The sequence below is a fragment of the Mauremys mutica genome, chromosome 10, assembly GCF_020497125.1.
Source record: "Mauremys mutica isolate MM-2020 ecotype Southern chromosome 10, ASM2049712v1, whole genome shotgun sequence".
NCBI lineage: Eukaryota > Metazoa > Chordata > Testudines > Geoemydidae > Mauremys > Mauremys mutica.
Genome location: NC_059081.1, coordinates 49,896,045 through 49,922,671, shown reverse-complemented (window position 1 = coordinate 49,922,671; position 26,627 = coordinate 49,896,045). Strand labels below are relative to the sequence as shown.

At 43.1% G+C, this 26,627-nt stretch overlaps 1 protein-coding gene across 3 annotated transcripts in view; it reads left to right on the top strand.

Annotated features, from left to right (window-relative positions):
* COL5A2 (collagen type V alpha 2 chain) overlaps nt 1–26,627 on the top strand; it is a 205,954-nt gene that overhangs the window by 172,487 nt on the left and 6,840 nt on the right. For all 3 annotated transcript variants that reach the window (XM_045032274.1, XM_045032272.1, XM_045032273.1), the window contains 19 exons: nt 257–364; nt 478–531; nt 2,057–2,110; nt 2,236–2,289; nt 2,941–2,994; nt 3,917–4,024; nt 4,127–4,180; nt 4,409–4,462; nt 5,773–5,934; nt 6,494–6,601; nt 7,726–7,833; nt 8,021–8,074; nt 8,431–8,538; nt 8,679–8,732; nt 10,137–10,244; nt 14,957–15,010; nt 16,036–16,143; nt 24,503–24,794; nt 25,898–26,085. In XM_045032274.1, coding sequence (XP_044888209.1) covers nt 257–364; nt 478–531; nt 2,057–2,110; nt 2,236–2,289; nt 2,941–2,994; nt 3,917–4,024; nt 4,127–4,180; nt 4,409–4,462; nt 5,773–5,934; nt 6,494–6,601; nt 7,726–7,833; nt 8,021–8,074; nt 8,431–8,538; nt 8,679–8,732; nt 10,137–10,244; nt 14,957–15,010; nt 16,036–16,143; nt 24,503–24,794; nt 25,898–26,085 — 1,884 coding nt within the window. The remainder of the gene's footprint in view (nt 1–256; nt 365–477; nt 532–2,056; nt 2,111–2,235; nt 2,290–2,940; nt 2,995–3,916; nt 4,025–4,126; nt 4,181–4,408; nt 4,463–5,772; nt 5,935–6,493; nt 6,602–7,725; nt 7,834–8,020; nt 8,075–8,430; nt 8,539–8,678; nt 8,733–10,136; nt 10,245–14,956; nt 15,011–16,035; nt 16,144–24,502; nt 24,795–25,897; nt 26,086–26,627) is intronic.

The window sequence follows — 26,627 nt, the reverse complement described above, 5'->3', positions numbered from 1 at the left end:
CATCCATTCATGCACCCAAGATTCATGACTAGTTTTTTCAAAACATTGGATATAAATTCTAAAATTAATGAATAATTCAGCTCTGCAACTTGGTTTCCTGAAAAATGTTTGTATGTGAACAAGAAAGAAGTTTAAGAGAAAATTATTACTTGCAATTGTCCTCCAGAGGCATATTCATAAGCACAGATGGTTCTTCACTCTAAAGACAAAGAGACCTCAACTTAATAGGCAGTAATTTGTTTTTTATTCATTTCAGGGTAGTCCAGGCCCCACTGGGACTGCTGGTGATCCAGGTCCTCCAGGTCTTCAGGGTATGCCTGGGGAAAGAGGTATTGCTGGAACTCCTGGTCCCAAGGGTGACAGGGTAAGTCTCCTTATCATTGCTCCTTTAAATACTAAACAGAAGTACGTCTCTCTTGATAATCCTGTAGTTGCTCTGATATATAAATGACTTGGACCTCTGGATACTCTCCATAGGGTGGTGTAGGGGAGAAAGGCTCTGAAGGTACAGCTGGCAACGATGGTGCAAGGGTAAGTAAACCCATTGCCCTCTTAGAAATAGCTCTAAGTAATGGAGCTCTTAAGCAAGTTAGTGTTTCTCAACTCCAAAAACAAACTATATTCAGCATCTAGATAATATGGGGTATCAGTTAGTTCCAGGAATTTAGCGTTTATGTTGGGAATGGGGAGGTGAGAGCAAGTCTTATCTCATCTTATCTTATCAGGAGGGTCTTCCCCATTGAAAGATTCCACAGAAAGGCAAGACACTGATTGGAAAAATTAGGGACCCATTTTTACCCTTGGCAATACCTATGCAACAACTTTTGAAGTCCGTGAGACTTGTGCATGCCTGTCTTTTTTTAACTACTTTTGCTCATTAATATATTTACACATACAAATAGAACTGTCATTTACAGAGTGCAAAAATGCATGATATTTAAGCATGAGTACATTTCAAAATTGAGATGCAATAGCAAATAGGGAGTTCATGCTAATTCCATCATGCAGTTTGAATGTTTTGAGATCAGACGGATGATATAGGTGTAGGCCTTAGGAAATTAAAACATAGTTAAGGTCCGTAGGTATATAATAATACATAATTGTTAAAAAGGCACTCATACAGTTTTAAGCAAATGGCAGACACCAGTGATGTGGTTGACTTAATGTATTGGCTCTACACACACACACATCATTGGAAAGCTTATTATATCTACCTTAAGATGCAGTATGCCTACTTGGGGCAGTGATCAAGTAAGTGTGAGTATGATGAACTAACTTTTAAATCCTTCTGCTGAAACACTTTTGCAGATAGCCTGTCAGTGGAGCATTGACAGTGATCAAATAGCTTTAAATTTTTAAATTTTCAGTGTCCTTATGTATCACGTGACACAGATAGCAGTGCAGCATTGTGGTGTAGGAAGTTTTTATTATAGACTAATAATTTGACATTCTGCTTGCATAAAGACTATCTGGCTATTGTTGCAGGCTCATTAAATGTAGGTAATAGATTGGTTGGGGTAGACAAATAGCTTGAAATCAATTATCCTAAATGTCATACAAAAGGGAAAAGGGACATTTTTTAGGAGAGGTTAGTTGATAGGAATAAATGAGTCTTCATGAGGAATAGCTTTTTTTAATTTAAAGAGTTAAGCACTTGATAACAAGGAAGTGCAGAAGTATGGAGGGCAAATGAGACAAAAGGTCTTTCTTCATGTCCTCCTGAAAAGAGAAAATAAAGAAAGGACTTTTTGATCATTAGGCCTTTTTCATAAATACTATGTAAAGGAAAAAATAAAGTCAGTCCAGAGAGAGCAGGGTTTTTAAGTGTGGATTGTATGGCTATGAAAGGGGGGGAGATAGTAGGTGTGTCTCAAAGAACAGGGTTACTTAGGCTGCAGCTAAAACAAAGACCAAACTGAACTTCAGGGGTAAAGGGGAGGAATTTCAAGAATGTAAAAATGCAGAAGGAAACATTCAAATAAACGAAATCTCAATGCCGGGAATTCTGAATTTTTACTCTTCTCACTGAAGCACCTCCTATTGTTTTGCTCAACAGGGTCTTCCAGGTCCAATAGGGCCAATGGGTCCAGCAGGTCCTACTGGTGAAAAGGTAATAGGATTTTTATACAGAGCAGTTGACATTTGAATTCTCCTAATAAACCCACATGTTATTTTCGTGTTTGCTGCTATTCTGATGTTATTTCGGAAATAACAACCTGTAAACTTTATTTAAAGGGTGAACCTGGTCCCCGAGGCTTAGTTGGCCCCCCAGGCTCCCGTGGAAATCCTGTGAGTAAACATCTCTGTCTTTTTCAGACCCAGTGTTACCAAATCTCATGATGGGGGCTGGGGAGTGCCTGCACCCAGCAATACCCCAGCTGGGGAGTGCCTGCACCCAGCAATACCCCAGCTGGGGAGTGCCTGCACCCAGCAATATTCAGGCACTCCCCTTCTCCTTGAGCCACACATTGTAAGGAATCCTCAGCTGTGTGCTTAAGGTAGCTTTACAGCCCCTTTGGTCCCATAATTTTGGAATCACATGGTTAATGAAACCAACATCTATTTTTATTCCAATCTAACTGAATGGAATAATAGATCACATAAAATATATACATTAGGCCAAATTCTGCTATCAATTACACAACAACAGAGAGCTGAATTTGGCCTACTGAGTTATTTAGTTACATGTGTCCCTCAACTGGATATTTTGTTTTAGAAGGATGTATTTCTAAAGGTATTCTACTTAGCCTTCTTAGTTACACCACATGACTCTTCTTAAAAACCCAGTTGTGCGATTATAGTTAATATAGCGTGTATGTCATTATAATTATAACAGGAAATTGTTTACATCCTTTCTTCTGCATTTCTGTATAGATTATACTCCATACAATAAGCTTTTTATGCCACCTGAAACATAACCATTCTTAATTTCTTCACCAGGGTTCCCGTGGTGAAAATGGCCCAACTGGTGCTGTTGGTTTTGCTGGTCCTCCGGTATGTGCTGTATGATTCTAATCCATTTCCTTTAATCATAAACTAAGTTTAAATGCTGCTTAATCACTTTTGTTTAATGGATTCTAAACCATTTGGAAATATTTCTGGAACAAAGTCAGATTTCTGTTTCAAAAAGAACTCTTCCTTTCCTCCTTCCCCCTCCGACTATTTCATGTAAAATAGTGAGCCAGTAAATACCCCAGACAGTTGAAAATTATTTTGCTGACAAGATTATATCAGTGTTAACTAGATTACATATATATTTTAATATATGAAAATGGTTCCTTTGAGATTAAAAAAGGAATACCACAAAGTGTCATCCACTGAAAGGTAGCAGAGAGGTGCAGTGGAGTTTGTGATACATGAGGAAACTGACCAGGGTCTTCATGAAAATAATTGGGAGATCTGTGAGTGCAACAACCTTTCCCACAAGTCTGATGCTGGTTCCTAGTGAGTTTCAGGCACCTGGGAAATGGCCCCTTTCCTCCAAACAATGTATTGAACTTCCAGGAGCGAGAGGTAGGCATCTATTTCCCTTGGAAAAGAGGCAATAAAACAGGTAGTGAGAGTTTAATCCCTTAAACCTTTAGACATGTGCGACATGGAGGAGATTGAAGAGAAATCTTAAGGTTTTAAGAAAGGAGAGAAATATAAACAAGGTTTGAAAACTATTTTATGGAATATGGTTAACTGACTCCACAGAATTTCATATAAAACACTTCTGACCCAGTAAAGTTAGTGGCAAACTATTATGATTTACTTTTGCTGTCCCATTGAGCTAAGGTACTAGTCTATGTGCTGGACTGATTTGTTCGCCTCTATTTTAATGCGGCAAAGGTTCCCATAGTGTATATTGACTATCAAATGGGAAAGGTTTGGTGTTCTCTAACCTGATCTGACTTTTTTATATTATTTTTCATAGGGCCCTGATGGTCAACCAGGTGTGAAAGGTGAACCTGGGGAACCTGGACAGAAAGGGGATGCTGGATCCCCAGGACCACAGGGCCTTTCTGGGTCTCCTGGCCCACCAGTAAGTAAAAAAGCAAGCTGAAGGGAAACAATGACCTGTGTCAGTTTCTCATTTTAAATGTCCTTTGCTGTTCATTATGGCCCATCTGTTTCTCATTTTTAGGGTCCTCATGGTGTTCCTGGTCTAAAAGGTGGCCGAGGTACTCAGGGTCCACCTGTAAGTACTTTGTTTTTCTGTAAATTAGTTGGATTAATGCAATAGCACCATTTTATATTAGGGACATGCTTTTAATTTTGTTGGAAATATTTAAATCTTTCTTAATCTGAGTTGTATTGCATATTCAATAATTAGATCAGTTGTAGTTGATTGCTCAGTGAGCTGAGAACATTTCATGTAACCAGTGCCAGATTTCTTTCTAGTGCTTATATCAAAATGTATTTCTAGGGCGCTACAGGATTCCCTGGCTCTGCTGGAAGAGTTGGACCTCCCGGACCTACTGTAAGTCAATTTGAGACTTATTCTTATAGGTACATTTTATAAAATGGTAATTAGACACCTGAACAAATCAGAGAATCATAGACATTGGAACTTGTAAGGACCTACAGTATTCATGGCCTGATCTTGTGCCCATTGAAAGGAATAGCTTCCCTTGACGTCAGTGCATGCAGGATTAGTTGGTAAGTCAAACAAAGCCTTTTAATTGTGGGCATGATCCAATGCCTGTTGAAGTCACTGAAAGTCTTTCAGTTTATTTCAGTGAACATTGGGTCAGGCCCTGAGATAGTAAAGCTGTTCTTGGTTAAACTGTTCACTTGCAGTTAAATTTAAAAAAACATCCCCGGTCATGCCCTGCTTCCTTCCCTATAATTCTTGGTGTTGAGGGAATTTTCTGTACAAGCAATGGGGCCTTCCTTGTGCCAGCTCATCAGTGAAATTGCTCACACAGTCCATTTTTAAAAAATGACAGAGAAGGCAAAAAGTACATCCTATGTTTAAACTTTTCTCAGTGACACTGTGGTTAAAGAATTATGTGTAATTTCCCCATGTGGCTTGACAAATTAGGATCCGGCCCTTCTTGTGTGTATTAATGACAAATACCAAATTTGCTCAAGTTCATTTTGTGGTTGTCACATGCAGTGGAACAAGTGAAGTGATGTCAAAGCACATTTGTTAATATAACGTATGCTCTGTATAAACAGGAATGTACTTTGGCATCCTTTGAAGAAATGCGGGGGATCCATGCACACATACAGTATTTTATGTTATCCCTCAAACTTCCCATAACGTGACTGCCATTCTGGGTTTTCTTCTTAAAGAGGGAAGTCCCAGGATTGATCTGATTCCTGTCATGTGTAAGTCACTTTGGGCTCTTCTGGGATGAAAGGCATAACATAAATGTAAGAAATTACTTTAAAAAAATGAGAACTGATCATGTTCAATGACATCAAAATAATTCACGTCTATGGAAAGTGAGTGAAAAATGGATACAAAATGCTATCACTGGTGTGAGTGGAGAAATTTTGAATGAATATTTGTGGAATTTTGTGGCACTAATTGTCCAGCTCTAGGATGAATAATTCCTTCTTTAGAGGAGGGAATCCAGAATGGTATGTAAGGCATGAAACTTGGAGATCATTTGCAAGTCTTGGGAGCTGATCACACAGAGGAAGCACTGTGTTAGCTGTTATATGATAACATTATGTTCACACGCTGGTCCTTCCTTTGTACTTACTTATTTTTAGTTAATCAGAACCCAGTCCTGATTTGATCAGAAATCTATTGTAATTGGGGGGTTTTAATGTTGCTAGGGAGCTCTGGGGCCTGCTGGGCCTATTGGTGACCCAGGAAAAGAAGGCCCTCCAGGTCTTCGTGGTGATCCAGGTGCACATGGTCGAGTGGGAGATCGAGGACCAGCTGGGCCAGCTGGTGGCCCTGGAGACAAAGGAGACTCAGGGGAAGATGGGCAACCTGTAAGTGCTTTTGCTTTTTAGCCACACAGCTTTTTAATGACACGTTTTGAAATGCCCAACCTTTGTACCTTCTTGAAACAAGAATAGAATCTACAAGTGCACAGCATATGTTCCATAAAGAATGTAGCTTTAAATGCACTTCAGCTTTCTATAGCATCTTCTGAGTTTCCACACTCCGCTTCATATCACCTTTTGCACCTTGCGTGCACACCCAATGCATATTTCAGATGTAAAAGGAACAACTCTTAGTGGGTCCCAGACATTCATTTTTATTCATGTTTTCTTTGAACTGGATTTTCCAATTGTATTTTAACTCCTTTGACCTTTGGAATTAATTTTACACATTGTCCAGTCTGGACACTTTAGGCCTGATGGCAAATATAACACATCACCAACCAGTTGTGCACATTGTCATAATATTGCTTCATGTAAAAAAGAGGTTTCTATGGTGATAACTCCTTCTAGATTAAGTTAAATTCTAGAGATTCTGCCTTATTGTTATTGTTGTTATTGATTCTGAAAATGATGATAACCCTGTTGTATCCTTTGTCAATTTCAGGGTCCGGATGGCCCCCCAGGTCCAGCTGGAACTACTGGTCAGAGAGGTATTGTTGGTATGCCAGGTCAGCGAGGTGAGAGAGGCATGCCTGGCCTGCCTGGCCCTGGTGTGAGTAGCAGTGCAGGAAGTATTCTGCTTGCCTTTGTGATACTATGTGCCTTCTTCCTAACTCCTACACAGAAATAGGACAATATTAGAGGGTTCTAATTGTGTAAAGAATCAGTGGCATTGTGTCTACAGGTATGGTTAATAACTAAACCACACATACATAGCATGGAGAATGGAACCCACCAGACAAACACCTTGTCCATCTGAGCTAAAGGAGAATCTTTAGTCGTAGTGAGGCTTCTGGCCAAAACGTTCCAAATCAGGCACGTCTTACTAGGCAGCCGCACCTTTAGAAATCAGACCACTCACTTAGGTGCCTAAATAAGAACTCAAGTCTGAACATTTTGACTTTTGTCTTTTAGCCCAGATAGTACAGGCTAACAAGGTTGAGCAGGCTGAATTTCTGCTAAACATATTGCAGTGGGACCCATACCACATAATTAGTAACAATTATCAATGAACTCTAGAACTTCCAAAAGTTCTGTTTTTTTCTTTGTAGGACTAATACATTTTGAAAGCTTGGTGAGGGAGAAAAAAGCATCTCCTTTAGTGCAGTGATTATTAAAGGGGGTGGCATTCAAGAGAAACTTGCTTATGCAGTTATACAAGCAGTTTACAACCTCAACTGGAGCTTGTCCCAAGGTTACTAATCAGAAGTTATGTTGGTCTGGAGATGGATTGTCTGACTCAATAAAGGTTCAAGCCAACAGCTGTGTTTAAGCTACTTTAAGATATGCTGGAGGCTGGTTAGGCTCCCAGTTGGTCCAACAATCCAGGGAGCATTAGTCCACCATGAAACTTGCGTAAAGTAACAAAGGATCTGGCCCTTTTAAAGCTCCAATCAGAAATGCTGACCTCAAACTCGAGAAAAGACTACTCCACTAGGTTAGTTGGTTAATTTTAAAAGCTCAATTAAATTGCTTAGTACTATACAACAAATCAAAAGGATATTCAAAATCTGTTAGAACACATTCTTCCATCCTGAAGTTTTGAAAGCTACAAATATTGGTAGTGCTTAAGACTGGATTCATAACCATAAAGTTTAAAAACTGGTGATCTTTTCTATTGAGTTCTCTTTGTTTCATTACATTAAATGGTTGATAAGGTGTTTCTTATCTTTTTAGGGTACACCAGGAAAACAGGGTTCAACAGGGCCACCAGGAGATAAAGGTCCCTCGGGGCCTATTGGCCAACCAGGTGCCAGTGGTCCAGTAGGTGAACCTGGTCCAGAAGTAAGTATTGTGGCCTAGCAACAGGCAAAAGTAACAGACTTGCTGTAATTATGGGCTAGAGTCATAGAAGTTAGAGCTGGGAAAGATCTGCTAGTTTCTAGTCCATCTTTGGGCAAATGTAACATTGTTCCCTGCAACTCACACAGTCAACTAAGCATGGTCCTATTTTTACCTTTCATACTTCCAGGGCCCTGCTGGTAATGATGGTACTCCTGGACGAGATGGAGCTGTTGGAGAACGTGTAAGAATTCGTTATTAGTGTTAAGCCATTACTGTAAACCTCCATTCTTTTCTGGGTCTGTGGCAGATTCTTTCCCTTGCATGGCTCCTAGAGTTTCCTATACAGAGAGCTTGTGGTAAATCCACATTCCAATCCCAAACCAGGACTCTGATGGGCTGCAAGAGGACACAGATTTCAAAGCTGGGGAACCCTAGCTAAAACCGTCCTTCCTATGGGAGCTCACGCTTGAGAGCTGACAGCAAGAATATCCCAACTCATCATAATCATTGTACTAAACCATAGAGATAGAAAAGTCTATTGATGTAGTCCAGTCCCATTTTTTAAATACACAGTAAGTAACTTATAATGATTTGTAGGGTGATCGTGGTGAACCTGGACCTGCCGGTTTACCAGGTGCGCAGGGTGGCCCAGGAACGCCAGGACCAGTTGGCCCTACAGGAGACGCAGGGCAAAGAGGTGAACCAGTAAGTAGGGACTTTATTTCAGATTTTTTTACTAGTTTTATGTATGTCTGTATTATGATTTTGGACATATTCTATGAAAAGATGTGCTATAAAGGTATGCTGCATTGCTTCCTGTAACATGTCCATGCATTTCTATGCAGGGCTCTCGGGGTCCAGTGGGTCCACCTGGTCGTGCTGGAAAACGAGGCTTGCCTGTAAGTTCTGTGTGATTGCTTTACTGTTGCCCAAACCAAATTATTTTTACATTAAATGTTACCAAAAGGGCAAGAAAAGCTAGATTTAGAAGCCTGAATAATGACTTGAGCTTTAGAGAGCTGACTCCTAATGAATAGTGAACATTTTCTGAGTTATATAATCCTTTTAGATTCTCCAACTGGTATGACAGTGCATTGTCTGTAAAACGTGACTGAACAGAGGTAACAAGAATCTTCTTTACTTGCATGATACAACAGAGAGTGGCCAAGCAGATGGTATTTGGACCTGAATTAGCTTAGGTCTAGGGCTTGTGTTTCACCAAATCAGGATTTAGATTCAGGTTAGAATTTTATGATGCTGAAATATCATGTGTTGTTGTCATGAGATTTCAGACTAAAATGGCAGAAATATTACAAAATCGGCTGTTCTTATGAAACAAACTTTATTAATATCATGAAATTTTGCTGCAGCTGAACTGGAGCTGAAAATATCTCTCTTCCAGTTTTTTGTTATAGGCAAAGTTGTTATAGGAGTTCAGGCTTGGAACCAAGATTCAAGCTCTCACCCCCGAAATCAAAGGGGGTTCGAGAATTCAGTTTTGACGTTTCTAATCAGAAGACACAGGTGAAGAAAGAAAAGCAAAGAATGCTTGACTTTTTCTAAAAGTTCACTCTGGTTTCAAGATGTAGATTGTTCAGTATCTAAAACTTACTGAAAATTATTATAAATTTCAAATGCTGTTCTTAGGCTAGCATGAGATTTAAACTGGAAAATGTAATATTAAAAGTGTAAGCCAAAGAAATATTTTGAGTGATTTTAACTCATTTTAAAAGTTTTAAAATTTCAAGATTTTGGAATTAAATAATTATGGAACAAACTCATTTGAGCATGTTGAGTTCAAATACTGTAGTCCTTACCCAGGCAAAAATCCCATTGACGTTTCAAATGTAAGTTTACCTTAATAAAGACTGCAGGAGCCTTTGGGTATGTAGCTAGCTGTGAGAAGTGAAGACACTTTCCTTCCTGATTCTGAAAAAACAGGCTTGTAGTTATAAACATATGGAGGTCATCTTTACTCATAACGTTTCAGTCCTCTCCATAACAATGCTTCCCACTATCAAGCATGGAATGAATATTGATATAAGTATATAATATTATATAATATATTCACTATTCTTAGTACCAGTATTTGTGAATGTATGAAATAGATAGGTAAACAGTAAGGACTAATTTTACTGTAAGCAATTCTATTTTATTTAGGTATGTGGCATTTTCTAATATGTAAACATGGCCTGCTGCTTTCTGCCTTTAGAAGTGAACAGTGTCAGACATTAGTGTCCAGAGAAAAGTAAGGTTTGTTCTTAGTTTAGAATCCTCTATTTGACTGGTTTTTGTATCTATAGGGTCCCCAAGGTCCTCGTGGTGACAAAGGTGACAATGGAGACCGAGGTGACAGGGGCCAGAAGGGTCATAGAGGTTTCACTGGTCTTCAAGGTCTTCCTGGTCCTCCTGTAAGTTGTTTTAGTTAATTAGCAAGAAAAGAAAAGTATAACACATCTGTTAAGACTTTGTTATTAAAAATGAACCAAAAGGGAAAATCTGCACAGTGTGTTACAATAAATATGATTTCCAGACAGCTGCTGTCTGTAGTTTCCAATATATATATTATACATTGCTAATATCAATGCAATAAACTGTCAAATTTACTTCTTGTTCCCCATCCATGAAGTAGATTTATGCAAATTATAACTTCATGTTAGTCAACCTGAGCAGTCTGCATGCTGCTGCTGCTGCTGCTGTAAGCATTGGTGTTAATATTAATGTTAGCATACCAAATACACTAGGGAGTGTACAAACATAAAGAAAAACATGGTTCTCTTCCCCCAAAGAACTTACCATTTAAGAAGCAGTAAGTTTTGTACAGAACATAGAAATCTGTGTGGTTTCTGTTGATATTGGTAATTATAAATAATTTGTGATATTTGTTCCATGCACAGCCAATGCCACAGTATTTTTACTGCATTTGTTATCAATTCTGCTTTATCAAAATTATATAGCATGAACTAGTGTGCACCTGGCCCTGAATGTGTCAGAGACTCAACTCTTAGTGTCCTTGTGCAGAGGCTGAGTGCAATCATAGTTCTTGTGATTAGTGAAGCAAACCCAGCAAAGTGCTCAGCATCTCATAGTTAGATGTTGCGCACCCTCAGCTCCCCAAAATATTCCAACCCGCTCTGCCTCCTCAACAAAATTCCTTCATCTTCTTTGTCTTCACGTGGTTCTGTTAGTTGCAGTCAGTGGTTCTTGTTCTTCATCTCCAAGCATTCCTAGTGAGTGTTTCTTCTAAGCTGACCCTGACCTTTCTTGTATCCTCCTTCAGCATCTCAAACAACCTTTTTCTGGGTCTTCCTCCTGGTCTTTGTCCTGTCATTACTAGGGGCTTATCTCCACTTAATGTGGATCGACATTGGGCAATCAATCAACCGGGTTCAATTTAGCGGGTCTAGTGAGGACCCGCTAAATCAACCATCGATTGCTATCCCGTTGACTCTGGTACTCCACCGGAACAAGAAGCATAAGATAAGTCAATGGGAGAGTTTCTCCCGTTGATCCAGCGTAGTGTAGACACTGCAATAAGTTGACCTCAGGCTACGTTATTCATGTAGCTGGAGTTGAGTAACTTAGGTTGACTTACCGCATAGTGTAGACCTGCCCTAGATCTTGTACTTTCTGGCCAACATATCCCAGGTCTCATCATCTCAACTAACCTGTGGAGCAGAGAGCATAAACTACCCTGAAATTTAAAACTCTTCTAAAAGAACTTAAATACTACCGTGATTGATAATATATAAAACAAAAAGATTAGTTAGTTCAGGTAAAATAGATGTAAGTGGGCATTGAGAGTGCTCAGCATCTCATGGGCTCAGGCAAAGGGAATGAGTATAAGATTCTTGGATTGCCAGTGGCACTGGACACCAAAGAAAGGACAGATCCATGGATACTCCCATCCACCCACCCACCCAGGGGTGCCCTGGCCCAGTGCTTGGGGGAGCACAAGAGCATATGCTGCGCTCTTTCAAATGGTGTTGTAGTAGCTGTGCTCCTGCAGGAATTGTGCCTGTCTCATTTTCATCATCTGTATTGTAGCCAGTGACTGAAGAACCACTATCCAGAAGTATGGGATGCTTGGTGAACCTTAAAAAAATGTTTAGATGCTCTTCGTGGCTGTTTTTAAATAAGCATGCAGAAGTTCAGATGCTTCTCAACAGCCTAGTTGAACTCTTTAAGGTCCAGGCATCATAATAGAAGCCTGATAAGAATAGTCTTTCTCATTAAACTTTGTTCATATGGGACTGTGGGATTAGAATGTGAGATACTGAGCTGATTATGCTGGGAGTTGTGTGTGAAGGACTGGCCTTGGGCTTGTTCTCATTGGCCAGCTAATTGTGAATAGGATACAGGTGTGTAGGATAATTACCCTATGGGTTACAGCTGCAGCTGTGTTGATTTGATTAATCAATTAGTAATTGATTGTCTACCATATTGTATATAAGAGCATGCTGGGAAATGAATAAACAGAGATGTATACACACACACGCTGTCTCTCTCTGCTTGGGCTCTGTTCCTGCTCGAGCGCGATGCAACAAATGGCGGAGAAGCTGCGGGCACTAGTGTTGGTGGCCTGAAAAGAAAAGGAGACGCACCTGAGTTCAGTGTTGCGTGGCTAGGAGCCGCAGGAAGCCCAAAAAGAAAGGAGGCGCACCTGAGCTCAGTGTCGAGCAGCGGCCGCAGGGCGTCCGAAAAGAGGCGCACCTGAGTTCAGTGTTGCGTGGCTAGGAGCCGCAGGAAGCCCAAAAAGAAAGGAGGCGCACCTGAGCTCAGTGTTGAGCGGCAAGCTGCAGGGCGTCTGAAAAGGGAGCCCAGAGGAAGAGCGGCTATAAGTCGCGGAGAGGAAGGGCGGCTATAAGTCGCGGAGATAAGTGGCGGCTATAAGTCGCAGAGAAGAAGGGCGGCTATAAGTCGCGGTGGAGAAGGGCAGAGCAGCTACCATGAAAAACAAACAAACAAAAAAAAAACCCGCTGTATTAGCGGAAGATATGCATCGCGGAGCGGGGCAGGCTGCAGGAGGGAGACCAGGTCTTGGCAGTTAATGATGTTGATTTTCAGGACATTGAGTACAGCAAGGCTGTTGAGATCCTCAAGACTGCCCGGGAGATCATCCTGTGAGTGCGTTACTTCTCCTACAATTACCAGAGTCCTCTAGACTCCATGCTGTGAGACAAGGAGGAGCTTGGAACTTTGAAATCAAGCTGGAGGCGGGGGTGGAGAGGATCAAGGTCTCTTATGCAGCTGCAGAACTTCAGTAGTATTGTATGCAGAACGCCTGCTAATAGGTGTTCCTGCTGGAAGCAATCTTTTCCGGGAGCCTAGATCCTGTGCTTTACTCTGAAGTTAGACAACGTCGGTGGAGAGTTCTCTTCAAGCATGAAATAAATAACAGCTGCCTTTCCTTTTTAAGAAAACACTATCTCTGTGCCATTGAGTGCATGTTAAAATATATAAGAACTCAGTTTTAATAAGAGAATAGTGTTGTCAAATGGAAAGGTTTTTGTTTTGTTTTTAAAATTTTAAGACTTGGGAGTTAACTCAGACTGCTTTGCAGCTGCCTTTAAATTCTTTTATAGAAATTGCCTTACAGATTTGATTTTAATGACACATTCACTACAGAATGTCCAACTTGTTTACTGTTTTTATTTGTGTTTCTCAAGATATTGTTTTGAAAATTGTGTTAGAGAAGCTATATTGGAGAGTTAAAGTTACAACTGCCTTTTAGTTTTTACAATTCTATCACTTGCATTTAGTGTACCATGCAATTATTATTAAGAGTTATGTTTTGTGTTTTTTGTTTTGTTTTGTGATGTCTTCTGGCCAGAATTGTTGTTGTGTTGTCAAGCTCTAGGACCCCCCCCCCTCCCTCAGTGTCAGTTTGATCGCCTGACATCTGAGGGATGTTTTTGTATTAGGAAGGGGGGAATCCTGTAGAGTTTGCACTATTTATTTGTTGTGTTTTGTTCTTGTTTAGTGTTGTTGGGTTATATGTTAATGATTGCATGGTTATATAGGTTGGTTTTAATTTTGGCTTGTGAACAGATTACTTAGTGGTTGTGTATTGTGATCTTATTTGAAGGTTCTGAGGCAGATCCTCAGCTGGTGTTACTTTACACCAGCTGAGGACCTACACCTATCTGTTTTAAACATTATGGTTTTTTAGTTTTTCATCATAATATTTATTATGATAATTTAAATTTCTTGGATAGATTGTGGTGTTATGTTGTTATAAGTTGGAAATGTTTTGTGAATGTTTTTTATCCTCTTTTCCTTTCCCTCTTCTTTATTTTGAATAGAGGGGGGAGATGTGGGATTAGAATGTGAGATACTGAGCTGATTATGCTGGGAGTTGTGTGTGAAGGACTGGCCTTGGGCTTGTTCTCATTGGCCAGCTAATTGTGAATAGGATACAGGTGTGTAGGATAATTACCCTATGGGTTACAGCTGCAGCTGTGTTGATTTGATTAATCAATTAGTAATTGATTGTCTACCATATTGTATATAAGAGCATGCTGGGAAATGAATAAACAGAGATGTATACACACACACGCTGTCTCTCTCTGCTTGGGCTCTGTTCCTGCTCGAGCGCGATGCAACACGGGACTTGCAGTACTTTTTGATTTCAGCTGCAGGGTGGTATTTATGCCCTGGTCCTAGCCAAAGGCAAAAGTAAAACAAGCAGGCAAAATAACCAAACTGAAACTTCTTCCCAATTCAGAATCGCATCAGTTGGTTTTAGCTTTGGATAAAGATTCTGGCTAGTTCCTCTTTTCCTTTTATTGCTAATATTAATATTGGACAATACCAAACTAAGGATTTTCTGTGCATGTAACCTCAGACATAATTTTGTGTATAGATTTGTACTAGTGTTAAAAACTTTACTTATCTTACTGATGACCATTGGTTTTGTGTCACCGTAGCAAAAGAGAATAATACATTGAGACTTAAAAGTGCACAGTGATTGAGAACTCAGAGGGAAATTGTTACATATGTTTCCTGGGCACATCCTGGTTCACTTTGGCAATCATAGCTTTATAGGTTTACACAACATTTCTTTAAAGATAATGTGATGTTCAATTTAAAATATAATAAAAATATCATTTTTTCTGCTTAGGGTCCCGTTGGTGAACAAGGCAGTCCTGGGATTCCAGGTCCTTTTGGCCCTAGAGTGAGTACATTGTGTTATATATAAGAATATGGAAACAATCAAATTTCTGTTTACAGTTCACTGTTAGGCAGATGCCGTTTATTGATCTTAGCCTAAAATAACTTCATGTAATGGTTATCTTATTCTCTTTCACTCAAATAAATTCTGTTGTTTAATAATTGATGTAGCAAAAGCTTTTACAGAAGTATACTGTGATCTGGAGGTCCCTTCCTGGGCACCCTTTTGCATCAGGCTATGGTATGACTGGTGTGCCTGTCTCAGTTTTCCCTTCAGAATCCCCAGTAACTCCATTCCAAGCTCTTTTGCGTCACTAACACTACTCCTTTGGGTCCATTTATTACCAAAACACAGTCCACATAAGCCATCACAAAAGTCCCAAACCACAGTCCATTTCTCAAACCTTGTGCAGGTAGTCCTTCACATCCCATATCCTGTTGCTATATCATATTGACATAGCACGTACTACACTCCAGTGCCTTCTGCCATGCTTAGGCACCTTGTTAGTCATCTTCTGTCTGGACAGCCACTGCACACCTCACAGCTGGAGCACAACTCCGCTCTTCCTAGCAAGAACCCCCACAACCTCCCTGCTTGGTGATCATCCTCACCAGGGGATCATCCCCACCAGGGGAGCACTCTTCCCCAGCGTCCAACCCTCCAACGTGGAGCCATCAGCAGATAAGCCCCTCAGCTGGTCCCCTGCCTTCAGTCATTTCTGGCCCTTGGTTCTGGCTCTCCATCTTAGAAGTCAACAGGCAACTCCTTCTGCTGTTCTCTTCAGCCCTCCTGCCTGGCTCTATGACATAAGGCTGGGAAAATTCAGAAGTACCAGTATATGGTAAACATCAGCTACCTTCTAAACTTCAGACAAAACCCAAGTTACTAGTTTTAAATTCATTACTTTTCAAAAATCACGGGATTGCTTCAGGAGGAGATATTATTTACATTTAATATAAAAGGCATTTTAGTGATTGGCTAATGTGATTGTTATTAAAACCCATCTTTAATTCTCTAATTTTATTCAGGGCCCTCCAGGTCCAGTTGGTCCTTCAGGCAAAGATGGAAATCCTGGACCACATGGACCACTGGGGCCTCCTGGTGTAAGAGGAAGTCTAGGAGAAGCAGGTCCTGAAGTAAGTTCAATTTGGGGAGATAAGCTGCCTTCTGGTATTATGATGTTAAAACTCATAGGAGCACTCTATAAAATTGATCTTAGATTTATGAGTAATGCCTAATGACAGATCAGTGCTTCTTAACTACTTATAACTCCACAAATAATGTAGATGATAGGGTTTTAGCCATGACATTTGTGAACTGAAATATAACACGTTAGATGTTTCCATCAAAAGCTACTCTGGAAGTTAGAGAAAGAGAAGACGTGTTAGTTAAGTTAGTTAGTTCTCTAGAATACACTTTCCAGTGAGCTATCCTGTCTAGTTCTGAATGACTCCAGAGATGGGACTTTCACCACTTCCTTGGGGAGCCTGTTCTATGCCCTCATAAATCGTAGAGAATTTCTCCTGATATTGACTCTCATTGAGTGCTTGCTCATGTTGATTCCATTCTAGGTGTGTGAGCGCCCACGTGTGCGGCCATTGGAGATTTTTGCCTTAGCAGTATCTGTAGGACCAGTTGTGGCGCCGCCTTGAGTGTCGTGCTTATGTGTCGGTATATCAGGCGCCACCGGCCTTACACTCTCTCAGTTCCTTCTTACCGCAGGTAGTTAGTCGGAGCACTTTTCCTTGCATAGCAAGGGCTAGTGGTTTTGTCTCTTGTGGCTTCGAGTCTTACAGCCTTGTAAATAGTTGTTTATAGTAGTTAGTGTTAAGTAGTTGTTAAGTGTAGTTAGGAATTAGAAGTTAGAGTCCCAGCAGGGACTTCACCCCAGGCGGGGCATGCCCCGGTCTTCGGGGTTTAAGCCCTGTGCAGACTATAACAGGCTTAAGCCTGTAAGTGACTCCCACAGCAGCTCAAGTGCTTGGGGGAATCACATGTGAAGGACAAGCATCGTATTTGTAAAAATTTTCAATCCAGGACTCAGAAAGAGCAGGATATTCGCTTGCGGGCTGTCCGGCACCAGGCAAGAAATGCCATGGGGCATCGGGCAAAGGACCCAGTTCGAGCCACTCTGCCGCTCTGGAGCCACCCCTTCCAAAAGGTTTGAGTATGTATATACCCACCCACCTCTGGGCTCGCTGGTTGTCTCTGCAGCCAATGAAAAGGACAAGCAGGGACACACTAGTTCAACCCCCCAAAATAAAGAGGCCAAAAGACTGGACCTTTTTGGGAGAAAATGTTATTCAACAGCCAGCCAGCCTGGTGAACCACCAGGTCTTCTTGGGTAGGTACAATTTTAACTTATGGGACTCCCTCCGTAAGTTCAGGGAGTCCCTCCCTCAGGGTCTGGCTAGGTGCTCTCTCCAAATGATATGGCAGGAGGTGGACTTAGTGGCTAGGGTGGTCATGTCAGTGGTGGTCATGAGGCGCAGCTCCTGGCTTCAGACCACCAGCCTGTCCCAAGAGATGCAGACCTCAGTCCAGGACCTCCCATTTGATGGGAATGGACTCTTTGCGGAGCAGACAGATGCGAGGCTGCATGGGTTAAAGGACACTCAGGCCACCCTTTGCTCACTGAGTATGCATACGTCACAGTCTGCATGGAAATAGTTCCAGCCACCCCCGCTGCCAAGGCATTGGCAGGCTTGTCAGGGGTCTGCAAGGAGAAGGGATAGAGACACAAGCTTTAGTCGTTGCTGCCCTTCCTCCTCCTGCTGACCTGCGCAGCCCAGCCCAGCGAAGCATCCCGGGGGGCCAGAAGTGCTCATTTTGAAGGTGCGTTTGGGAGCAACACCCCAGTCAATTCCCCGGATCCACCTTGTTTTTTCCTTGGCTGTCTTCATCCCTACCCAGTTGCGGGTAACCTTGGACCGCTGGTGCTGGACATAGTATCTCAGGGCTATACCCTGCAATTTTCAGCGGCCCCGCCTTCCCCCCACCCTCTTCCCTGTCCCTGTTCAGGGACCCTTCTCATGAGCAACTCCTTCTCCAAGAGGTCGAGAACCTCCTGCACCTGGGGCAGTGGAGGAGGTCCCTGGGGACTTGAAGGGAAAATGATTCTGTTCCCGCTACTTCTTAATCCTGAAAGCAAAAGAGGGCCTCAGATGCATTATGGACCTGCATCTCCTCAACAAGTCTTTCAGAAAGTTGAGGTTTTGCATGGTCTCCAGGAGATGAGGCCTCCATCATCTCCTCCCTGGATCCAGGAGACTGGTACACCTCCCTTGACTTGAAGAACACTTATTTTAATATTTCCATATTCCAAGGTCACAGACGTTTCCTTCCTTTCATAGTCGGCGGACATCATTTTCAGTTCTCAGCACTGTCCTTTGGCCTCTCATCAGCCCCGAGGGTGTTACAAAATGTATGGGCCAGTGGCTGCTTACTTGAGATGTCGAGGGGTCCAGGTCTTCTCATATGTCGACGACTGGCTCATCAAGGGCAGGTCTCTGGAGAAAGTGCTGAGGAGCCTCAATCTGGTGCGTTCCACCTGCCGCAACCTGGGCCTGTTAATAATTGAGAAAAAATCCATCTTAATACCTGTCCAGTGAATAGAGTTCACTGGGACATTCTCGACTCCATGCGAGCCAGAGCCTTCCTTCCGGAATCATGTTTTCAGGTCTTGTTGAACTGATCTCCTATGTAAAGAACCACCCTCTCACCATGGCTCACACCTGCCTGCGGCTGTTGGGCCACATGGCTATGTGTACATACGTGGTCAGCCATGCTCGGCTCCATCTCCAGCCTCTACAAGCGTGGCTGGCATCAGTCTACATCTCCAACAGGCATGACCTAGACCGGGTAGTCAGGGTGCCAGACCACATCAGGTTGTCCCTGGATTGGTGGTTGGACCCCAGGTCGGTGTTGGAGGGAGTCCCCTTCACGATTCCATCACTGCCACTGACCCTGGTCTCTGATAATTCGGATGTGGGCTGGGGATCCCTCCTGGGTGAGTTGAGCACCCAGGACCGCTGGTTGTGGGACGATCTGGCCCTCCACATCAATGTCAGGGAGCTCAGAGCAGTTCATCTGGCCTCCCAGGCGTTCTTGCCCAACCTGAATGGCAAGGTGGGGCAGGTCCTGAAGATCAGTAACACTGCGATGTATTACATCAACAGGCAGAGCTGTGCTGGGTCTTCAACCCTTTGTCAAGAAGTGCTCCACCTTTGGGACTTCTGTGTACAGCATGCCATCCATCTGGTAGCTGTGCCCCTGCCCAGGACCAGGAACATCTTGGCAGATCACCTCAGCAGGACTTTCTCGTCTTGCCACGAGTGGTCACGCCGTCCAGAGGCGGTCAGTACAATTTTCCAGAGGTGCGGGATTCCCCAAGTGGAGCTGTTCAGATCCAGGCAGAACAGGAAATGCCACGTATTTTGTTCAGTCTGGGGGATGGACACGGGTTCTCTGTCAGATGTATGTCTTGTCCCGTGGTTGGGAGCTCTGATGTATGCCTTCCCACCAGTGCCATTGATTCACAGAGTTCTAGTGAAAATTAAACAGGACAGGGCAAAGGTTATCCTAATAGCCCCTGCATGGCCTCCCCAGCACTGGTTCAGCACATTGCTGAGCCTTTCGGTAGCCATCCCGCTGCAGCTGCCCCTCTGGCCAGATCTGCTGTGCCAGAACCACGGCAGCCTTTTGCACCCTAATCAGGTGGCGCTGCACTTGACGGCTTGGCTACTGCATGGCTGAAGGAGGATGAACGGAAATGCCCAGCCCGTGTTCAGTAGGTCTTGCTGGGTAGCAGGAAACTCTCCACCAGAGTGACTTACCTGGCCAAATGGAAAAGGTTCACATGCTGGGCCTCGGAACGGCATATTCGGCCTGAGCAGGCCCCACTGCAGGAGATCCTGGATTATCTGCTGTACCTCAACTCCAAGCTTTGTCCCTGTCATTGATCAAGGTCTGCCTGGCCACTATCTCAGCTTTCTATCTTCCGTTCCAAGGCAGATTGATCTTCACTCATGACATGATGGCACGGTTATTGAAAGGTCTGGAGCTTCTCTACCCATACGTCTGGGATCCTCTTCCCTCCCCCTCCTCGGACCTGAATCTCGTGCTGTCGAGGGTCATGAGTCCTCCCTTTGAGCCTCTGGCTTCCAGCTCTCTCCTGCTTCTCTCCTGGAAGGTTTTGTTCCTGTTTGCAATAACGTTGGCCCGCAGGGTGTCCAAGATCAGGGCACTTACTTCGGAGCCGCCCTATGTGGTCTTCTACAAGGATAAGGTCCAGCTGCAACTGCACCCAGCGTTTTTGCATAAGGTCGTTTCCCAGTTTCATACTGGCCAGGACATATACATACCCGTCTTCTTTCCGAAGCCTCATGCATCAGATGAGAAGTGCAGGGTACACACCCTGGATGTCAGAAGGGACTGGCCTTCTACATAGGTAGAACAAAGCCGTTCCGTAAGTCAACACAGTTGTTCATTGTGGTGGCAGACAGGATGAAAGGTTGCCCAGTGTCTGCTCAGAGAATTTCGTCCTGGGTCATGGCCTGCATCCGCTACTGCTATGAGCTGGTGAACTCAAAGGGAGGGCGCAAGTGTCGTCGGCAGCCTTCATGGCACAGGTACCACTCCAAGTGATCTGTAGGGCCACTATCTGGTCATCTGTCCACATGTTTGCATCTCATTATGCGCTTACCCACCAAGCTCAAGATGATGCTGACTTTGGCAGAGCAGTGCTGCAAGCTGCAAGACCGTGAACTCTGAGCCCACCTCCATTGATACCGTGAACTCTGAGCCCACCTCTGCTTGTGAGTCACCTAGAATGGAATTGACGTGAGCAAGCACTTGAAGAAGAAAAAACGGTTACCTACCTTTCATAACTGTTGTTCTTCGAGATGTGTTGCTCCTGTCCATTCCATTACCCGCCCTCCTACCTCTCTGTTGGAGTTGCTGGCAAGAAGGAACTGAGAGGGCATAGGGCCGGGGACACCTGATATAGTGACGCCTGAGCATGGCACTCAAGGGGCACCACAGCTGACCCTACGGATACCGCTACGGTAAAAGTCTCTAATGACCATGCACATAGGCGCACAAACCTAGAATGGAATGGACATGAGCAACACCTCTCAAAGAACAACACTCATGAAAAGTAGGTAACTGTTTTTTCCTGTTTTGAATTTCAGTCTGCTATAGCCCCTTATTCCATCCTAAACAATTCCTCTTGTTGCTTGGAGTTCAGATACTACAAGTACTCGAGAGAATTACCTTTGTGCATCCTTGCTTATTGATCCGGCCTGGCATAGATATTTAAAGGCCAAGTTCTGCTCAGTTATGCAGGTTTAAATGTAGAATAATATAAGTGAACTGAATTACTCTAGTTTTACATCAGTGTAACTAATAGCAGAATTTGGCCTTAATTTTTTCAAATGTTCCTTAGGAGGGTAGCAAATGTTGTATATGTATTTTTAAAAAAAGCTTTAGGGTGATCCAGAGTTACAGACCTGATAAATTGGTTGAAATAATATACACCCAGAAGAATATACTCTCATAGGATCTAACCAGAATGGTTTTGGCAAAAGAAAATCTTGTCTCACTAATCTCTTAGAATTCTTTGAGTAGTAATGAAGTAGTGGATAAAGAAGAACTGCTTGATATAATGTATGAAGACGTCCCAATGACTTTAACAAGGTCTTGCACAAGAAGCTACTAAAGAAGCTGAATAATCCTCAAGTCAGAGGCAAATTATTGTTGTGGAATCAAGAACTGGCTAGGAGACAGAAAAGTAAAGAGTAGGATTAAATGGTAAACTTTTATTATGGCCAAAGGTAACAGTGTGGGGTACCTCAAGGCTCCATAAAAGGTCCTGTGTTGTTCAATATATTTATCATAGTCTGGAAAGTGGGTGAGTAGAGACGTAAAATTTGGAAATGATACAAAGTTATCTAGGTCAGTTAGGACTAGAGGAGTGAGGAACTTCAGAGAGACGTAAAGAAGCTGTGTGAATGGACAACATGATGGCAAATGAAATCCAATGTTGATAAATGCAAAGTAATGTTAATTGGAGGGAAACATTTAAACTACTCAGACACCTTATGGGGTTCTAGATTAACTGTATCAGATCAAGAAAGGGACCAGGTTGCCATTATAGTCTGATAAATGAAAACTGTTCAATATTGCAGCCGTGGTTAAAAAGCTAACAAGATGTTAAATGCATAAGGAATGGGATGCTGAATAGTAACAAAAATATTATAATGCCTTCCTATAAATCAGTGGGGCAGCCTCACTAGAATTCTGTGCACGGTACTGAACACTGAATTAAGGGGGTTCAGAAAAGGGTGGCAATCAAAGGCCTAAAGAAACTCTTGTATGATGAGAGATTGAAAAGATGGGGATTGTTTACTTTGAAGAAAAGATGAGTGAGAGGAGACATGATAAAATATCTTTAATGGTACAGGCAATGATGAGCTGCCAAAATATTAACAACCGGTTCCCTCCTCCTCACCCCACGAGGGGGTCGTGCCCCCCTCCCCGCCACCTGGGACTCCTGCCCCATCCCACCCCCCGCGTACCTTGACACGCCACTGCCAGGACCCCTGCCCCATCCACTCCCCTTCCCTGTCCCCTAACTGCCCCCTGCTGCCTCATCCAACCCCTCCTCTTATTCCTGATGGCCCCCCGGGACCCCTGCCCCATAACAACCCCCCCTTCTCTCTGTCCCAACTGCCCCTGGAACTCCTGCCCCTGACTGCCTCCCACCACCCCATCCAACCCCTGGTCCTTCCTGACTGCCCCTGGACCCTTGCCCCCATTCAATTCCCCTGTTCCCTGCTCTTTGTCCACCCCAAATCCCGACCCTAATCCACCCCTCACCCTCTGTCCAACACCCCCTCCCTGCTCCTCTGACCGCGCTGCCTGGAGATGGGGACCATGCTGCCTAGAGTCGGGGCCGGGAGCCGTGGGCGCCGGGCTGGAGCTGGGGGCCGGGCCAGAATTGCTGGCCAGCCCAAAATCAGGGGCCGGCCCGCAGTCGGGACCAGGGGCCAGCCCTGGGCTGCGCCACCCGGCCGGCCGGAGTTAGGGCCAGGGCTGCCAGGAGCCCTCCTCGTGCCCCCGCCCCCAGCTCACCTGCAGGAAGCTGCTGCTTCCTTCTCAGCCCCTCCAGGCTTCCCATGCTAACAGCTGATTCGCGGGAAGCCAGGAGGGAGAGCCTTCAGGGGAGGAGGCAGAGGCAGAGCTGGAGCCAGGTGAGCTGGGGCCGGGGACAGGGCAGGGAGCTGCTGGAGCTTTTGTTAAATTTAAAAGTCCTTTATAACCGGTTCTAAAAGGGCTTCTAAATTTAACAACCGGTTCCCGCGAACCGGTGAGAACCGGCTCCAGCTCACCACTGGGTACAGGTAGATTGGGAACTGCTGTCTCATATCCAAGAAATCATGAACTGTCATGAACTGAATGCAGAGTTCAGAATTTTGAGTAGAGTTTTTATCATAGCTTAAATATAAAACACATCAGATATGTAGTTGAGACCATAAGGTGGGATATCTCAGGGTACGTCCATACTACCCGCCCGGGTCGGCGGGTAGCGATCGACTTCTCGGAGTTCGATATATCGTGTCTCATCTAGACGCGATATATCGAACTCCGAACGTGCTCCCGTCGACTCCGGAACTCCACCACCGCGAACGGTGGTGGCGGAGTCAACGGGGGAGCTGCGGACTTTGATCCCGCGCCGTGAGGACGGGTAAGTACTTCGAACTAAGGTACTTTGAGTTCAGCTACGCTATTGCGTAGCTGAACTTGCGTACCTTAGTTTGACCCCCCCCCAGTGTAGACCAGGCCTCAGACTATCATTTCTAGTTTTACTTTCTCTCAATATTTACCTCAGTTACAAATTCACAATAACATATTAAGAAATACATTTCTTACCATAATTCCTAGACACAAAATGCACTAGATTGGTGGGCATGCTTCTTGTTGGACAATTGGAACAATTGGACTCTGGTTAATTACTATTAAAGGGAGTTTTAGAGCCAAATCTCGGTGTGCCTGTGGTGGTACCACACCATCAGATTTAGAATTAGAAGCCACAAAATTCAGATCCTAAAGCTCAAGGCTCTTTATATCAAGGTTTTGGTTTGACCCAATGTAGAGTGAATTTTTCATTGTTTAACACCAACAAAGGCCCATATTTAGTACAGTATCCCTATGTACATGCTAAAAAGCTTTCCTGAATTTCAGGCCAAAATGCTCAGAGCTGTACAAGACAAAGTTAGAGACATGTGTGAGCCTGAGATGTGTGAGCCTATCCTCTTATCTCTATCCTTAGAGGCATGAGTCAGCTGTGAAGTATTGCTCTGGAACTTTCCCTAAGTTTGAGGGTGACTGGAGCTGAGATTTTGGCTAGGCTTGTGTTTTTAGTAACTATACTGTCCCGTACCCCACTCTGTCTAATCAAAGGATCTTGATCTCTATTACTACTTTTACTTTTAGGGTCCTCCAGGTGATCCTGGTCCCCCAGGTCCCCCAGGCCCCCCAGGTCACCTCACAGCTGCCATTGGTGACATTATGGGCCACTTTGATGAGAGTATGGCAGATCCACTGCCAGAATTCACTGAAGATGAAGCAGCCCCTGATGACAACAATAAAACTGATCCAGGAGTCCATGCCACACTGAAGTCACTGAGTAGCCAGATTGAAACCATGCGCAGCCCTGATGGCTCCAAGAAACACCCGGCACGCACTTGTGATGATCTAAAGCTCTGTCATCCATCCAAGAAAAGCGGTGTGTATAAAATACAATGTTTAATAATGCAATATCTGCATACACTGCATTGTCCAGGTGTATTGCCATTCTGTTCTTAGGATCTCTGGGAAAACATGCATGATATAGGTTGTTGTGGTAATAGCTGTAGTTCATACCTGGTCTTTTGAATTAAGGGGCTCAAAAACCTCTTGCAAAAATGTTGTTTATTCTTCAGTATTTTATTGCATAAGGCACTTGGATATTTCATTGGAGTGCCACCCCTGTAAATGTGGTCACACTGGAACACCACTTCTGTATGTATGATCACAGTGATAAACTGGTACATTGCATGTTTGAGGCAATAATAATTAAGCATTGAAGGCTAAATGCTGCCCTGGGATGCATAATACATTCAGTTGCTAGAATAACATGGGTGTGCTTTACCCAGTATGATTTTGTATACCGCATTGTTCTTTGAATAGTGTGTTGGAATTACTCTAAGTTACACTGGCTCCCAGCACCCATAAGAATTGTCTGGCAGCTAAGGATCAGCTAGGGAGAGGGCGACCCCAGCCTTTCCCCTTTTCCTGCAGCTGTGCCCCCTGTGCCAGGCTTGTCTGCTTTGTTCCATCAGAGTATTGCCAATGGGCTTTTTAATGGGTTTAAGCAGGACTTAATTTGTGCCAGGACTTGCCAGGGCTGAGCCCCGGCACCTCTAGGCTTGACATTTTATAGCCCCGGCACCTCTGGGCTCGCTGTGTCAGTTATGAAAGTAAAAAAAAATTGCTTGAGCCCCGGCATCTCTTTCATTACAAATTAAGAACGGGGCTTAAGCAGAATTCCGGCTCTAACTACCCCTAGTTTTAAAGTGCTTAAAATACGGATCCAACTATTGTGCTTGAACTTATCTCTGGAGTGTACATTAAAACAAGTAGAGGGTTGTTACATCATGCCCAATATAGTTACACAAGTTGTTTTTTGATAAGCTAAATTGGTTAGCCATTGAGGCATCAAAATAAAAGACATTAGGTAAATGTTGAGCTTGGGTTTTGTAATATCTAGAGAGAGTCCTAATTATAACTCCCTAATTAATTCAGGAATTTTACGAATATAGCAGAGATTACATTTTTTGTGTTTTGCAGGAGAATATTGGATTGACCCTAACCAAGGTTGTGTTGAAGATGCTCTAAAAGTCTACTGCAATATGGAAACTGGAGAGACTTGTATTTCTGCAAACCCATCTAGCATACCACGCAAAACATGGTGGACTAGTAGATCACCGGACCTCAAGCCTGTATGGTATGGCCTTGATATGAACAGGGGATCACAGGTAACTAAATATATTTAAATGGGATAAAAAAGGAGTTATACAATTTTTAAACATTGATTTTTTTTAAATTTAAGTAAGATATTTTTATTTAAATTAAATACAGATTTGTTTTTAAAAATAAAGCCATTTAAAATTAAATTTGAAATTGACAGCCTGTGTTAAAGCCTAAACTTCATATAATCTATTAAAATAATGGTAAGTAGTATATATTTGCTGCCAAGTTTTAAAGGAAATCAAACCAATGAACTGGTGGAAGTCGCTGACTAAGCACCTGGAACCATAGTTTGTTGAAGCACTAAACCAGCTTTTGACAACAGTAGCATGTCTGTAGATGCAGAGAGAATATTTTCTTCATTAAAGTTTATTCAACTATATCAGTTTAATGACTAATTCATTCAAAGTTAGGAAAAGGATTGGGAGTGGAAAAAGCAGGAAAACTTGTTTTCCTCTTCCAATATATGAATTAAAAACTAGGTATGAAAAGATGAGATCTAATAGTTTCAAATCTTCTTAGGACATAGTGATCAGAAACAATCAGTTTA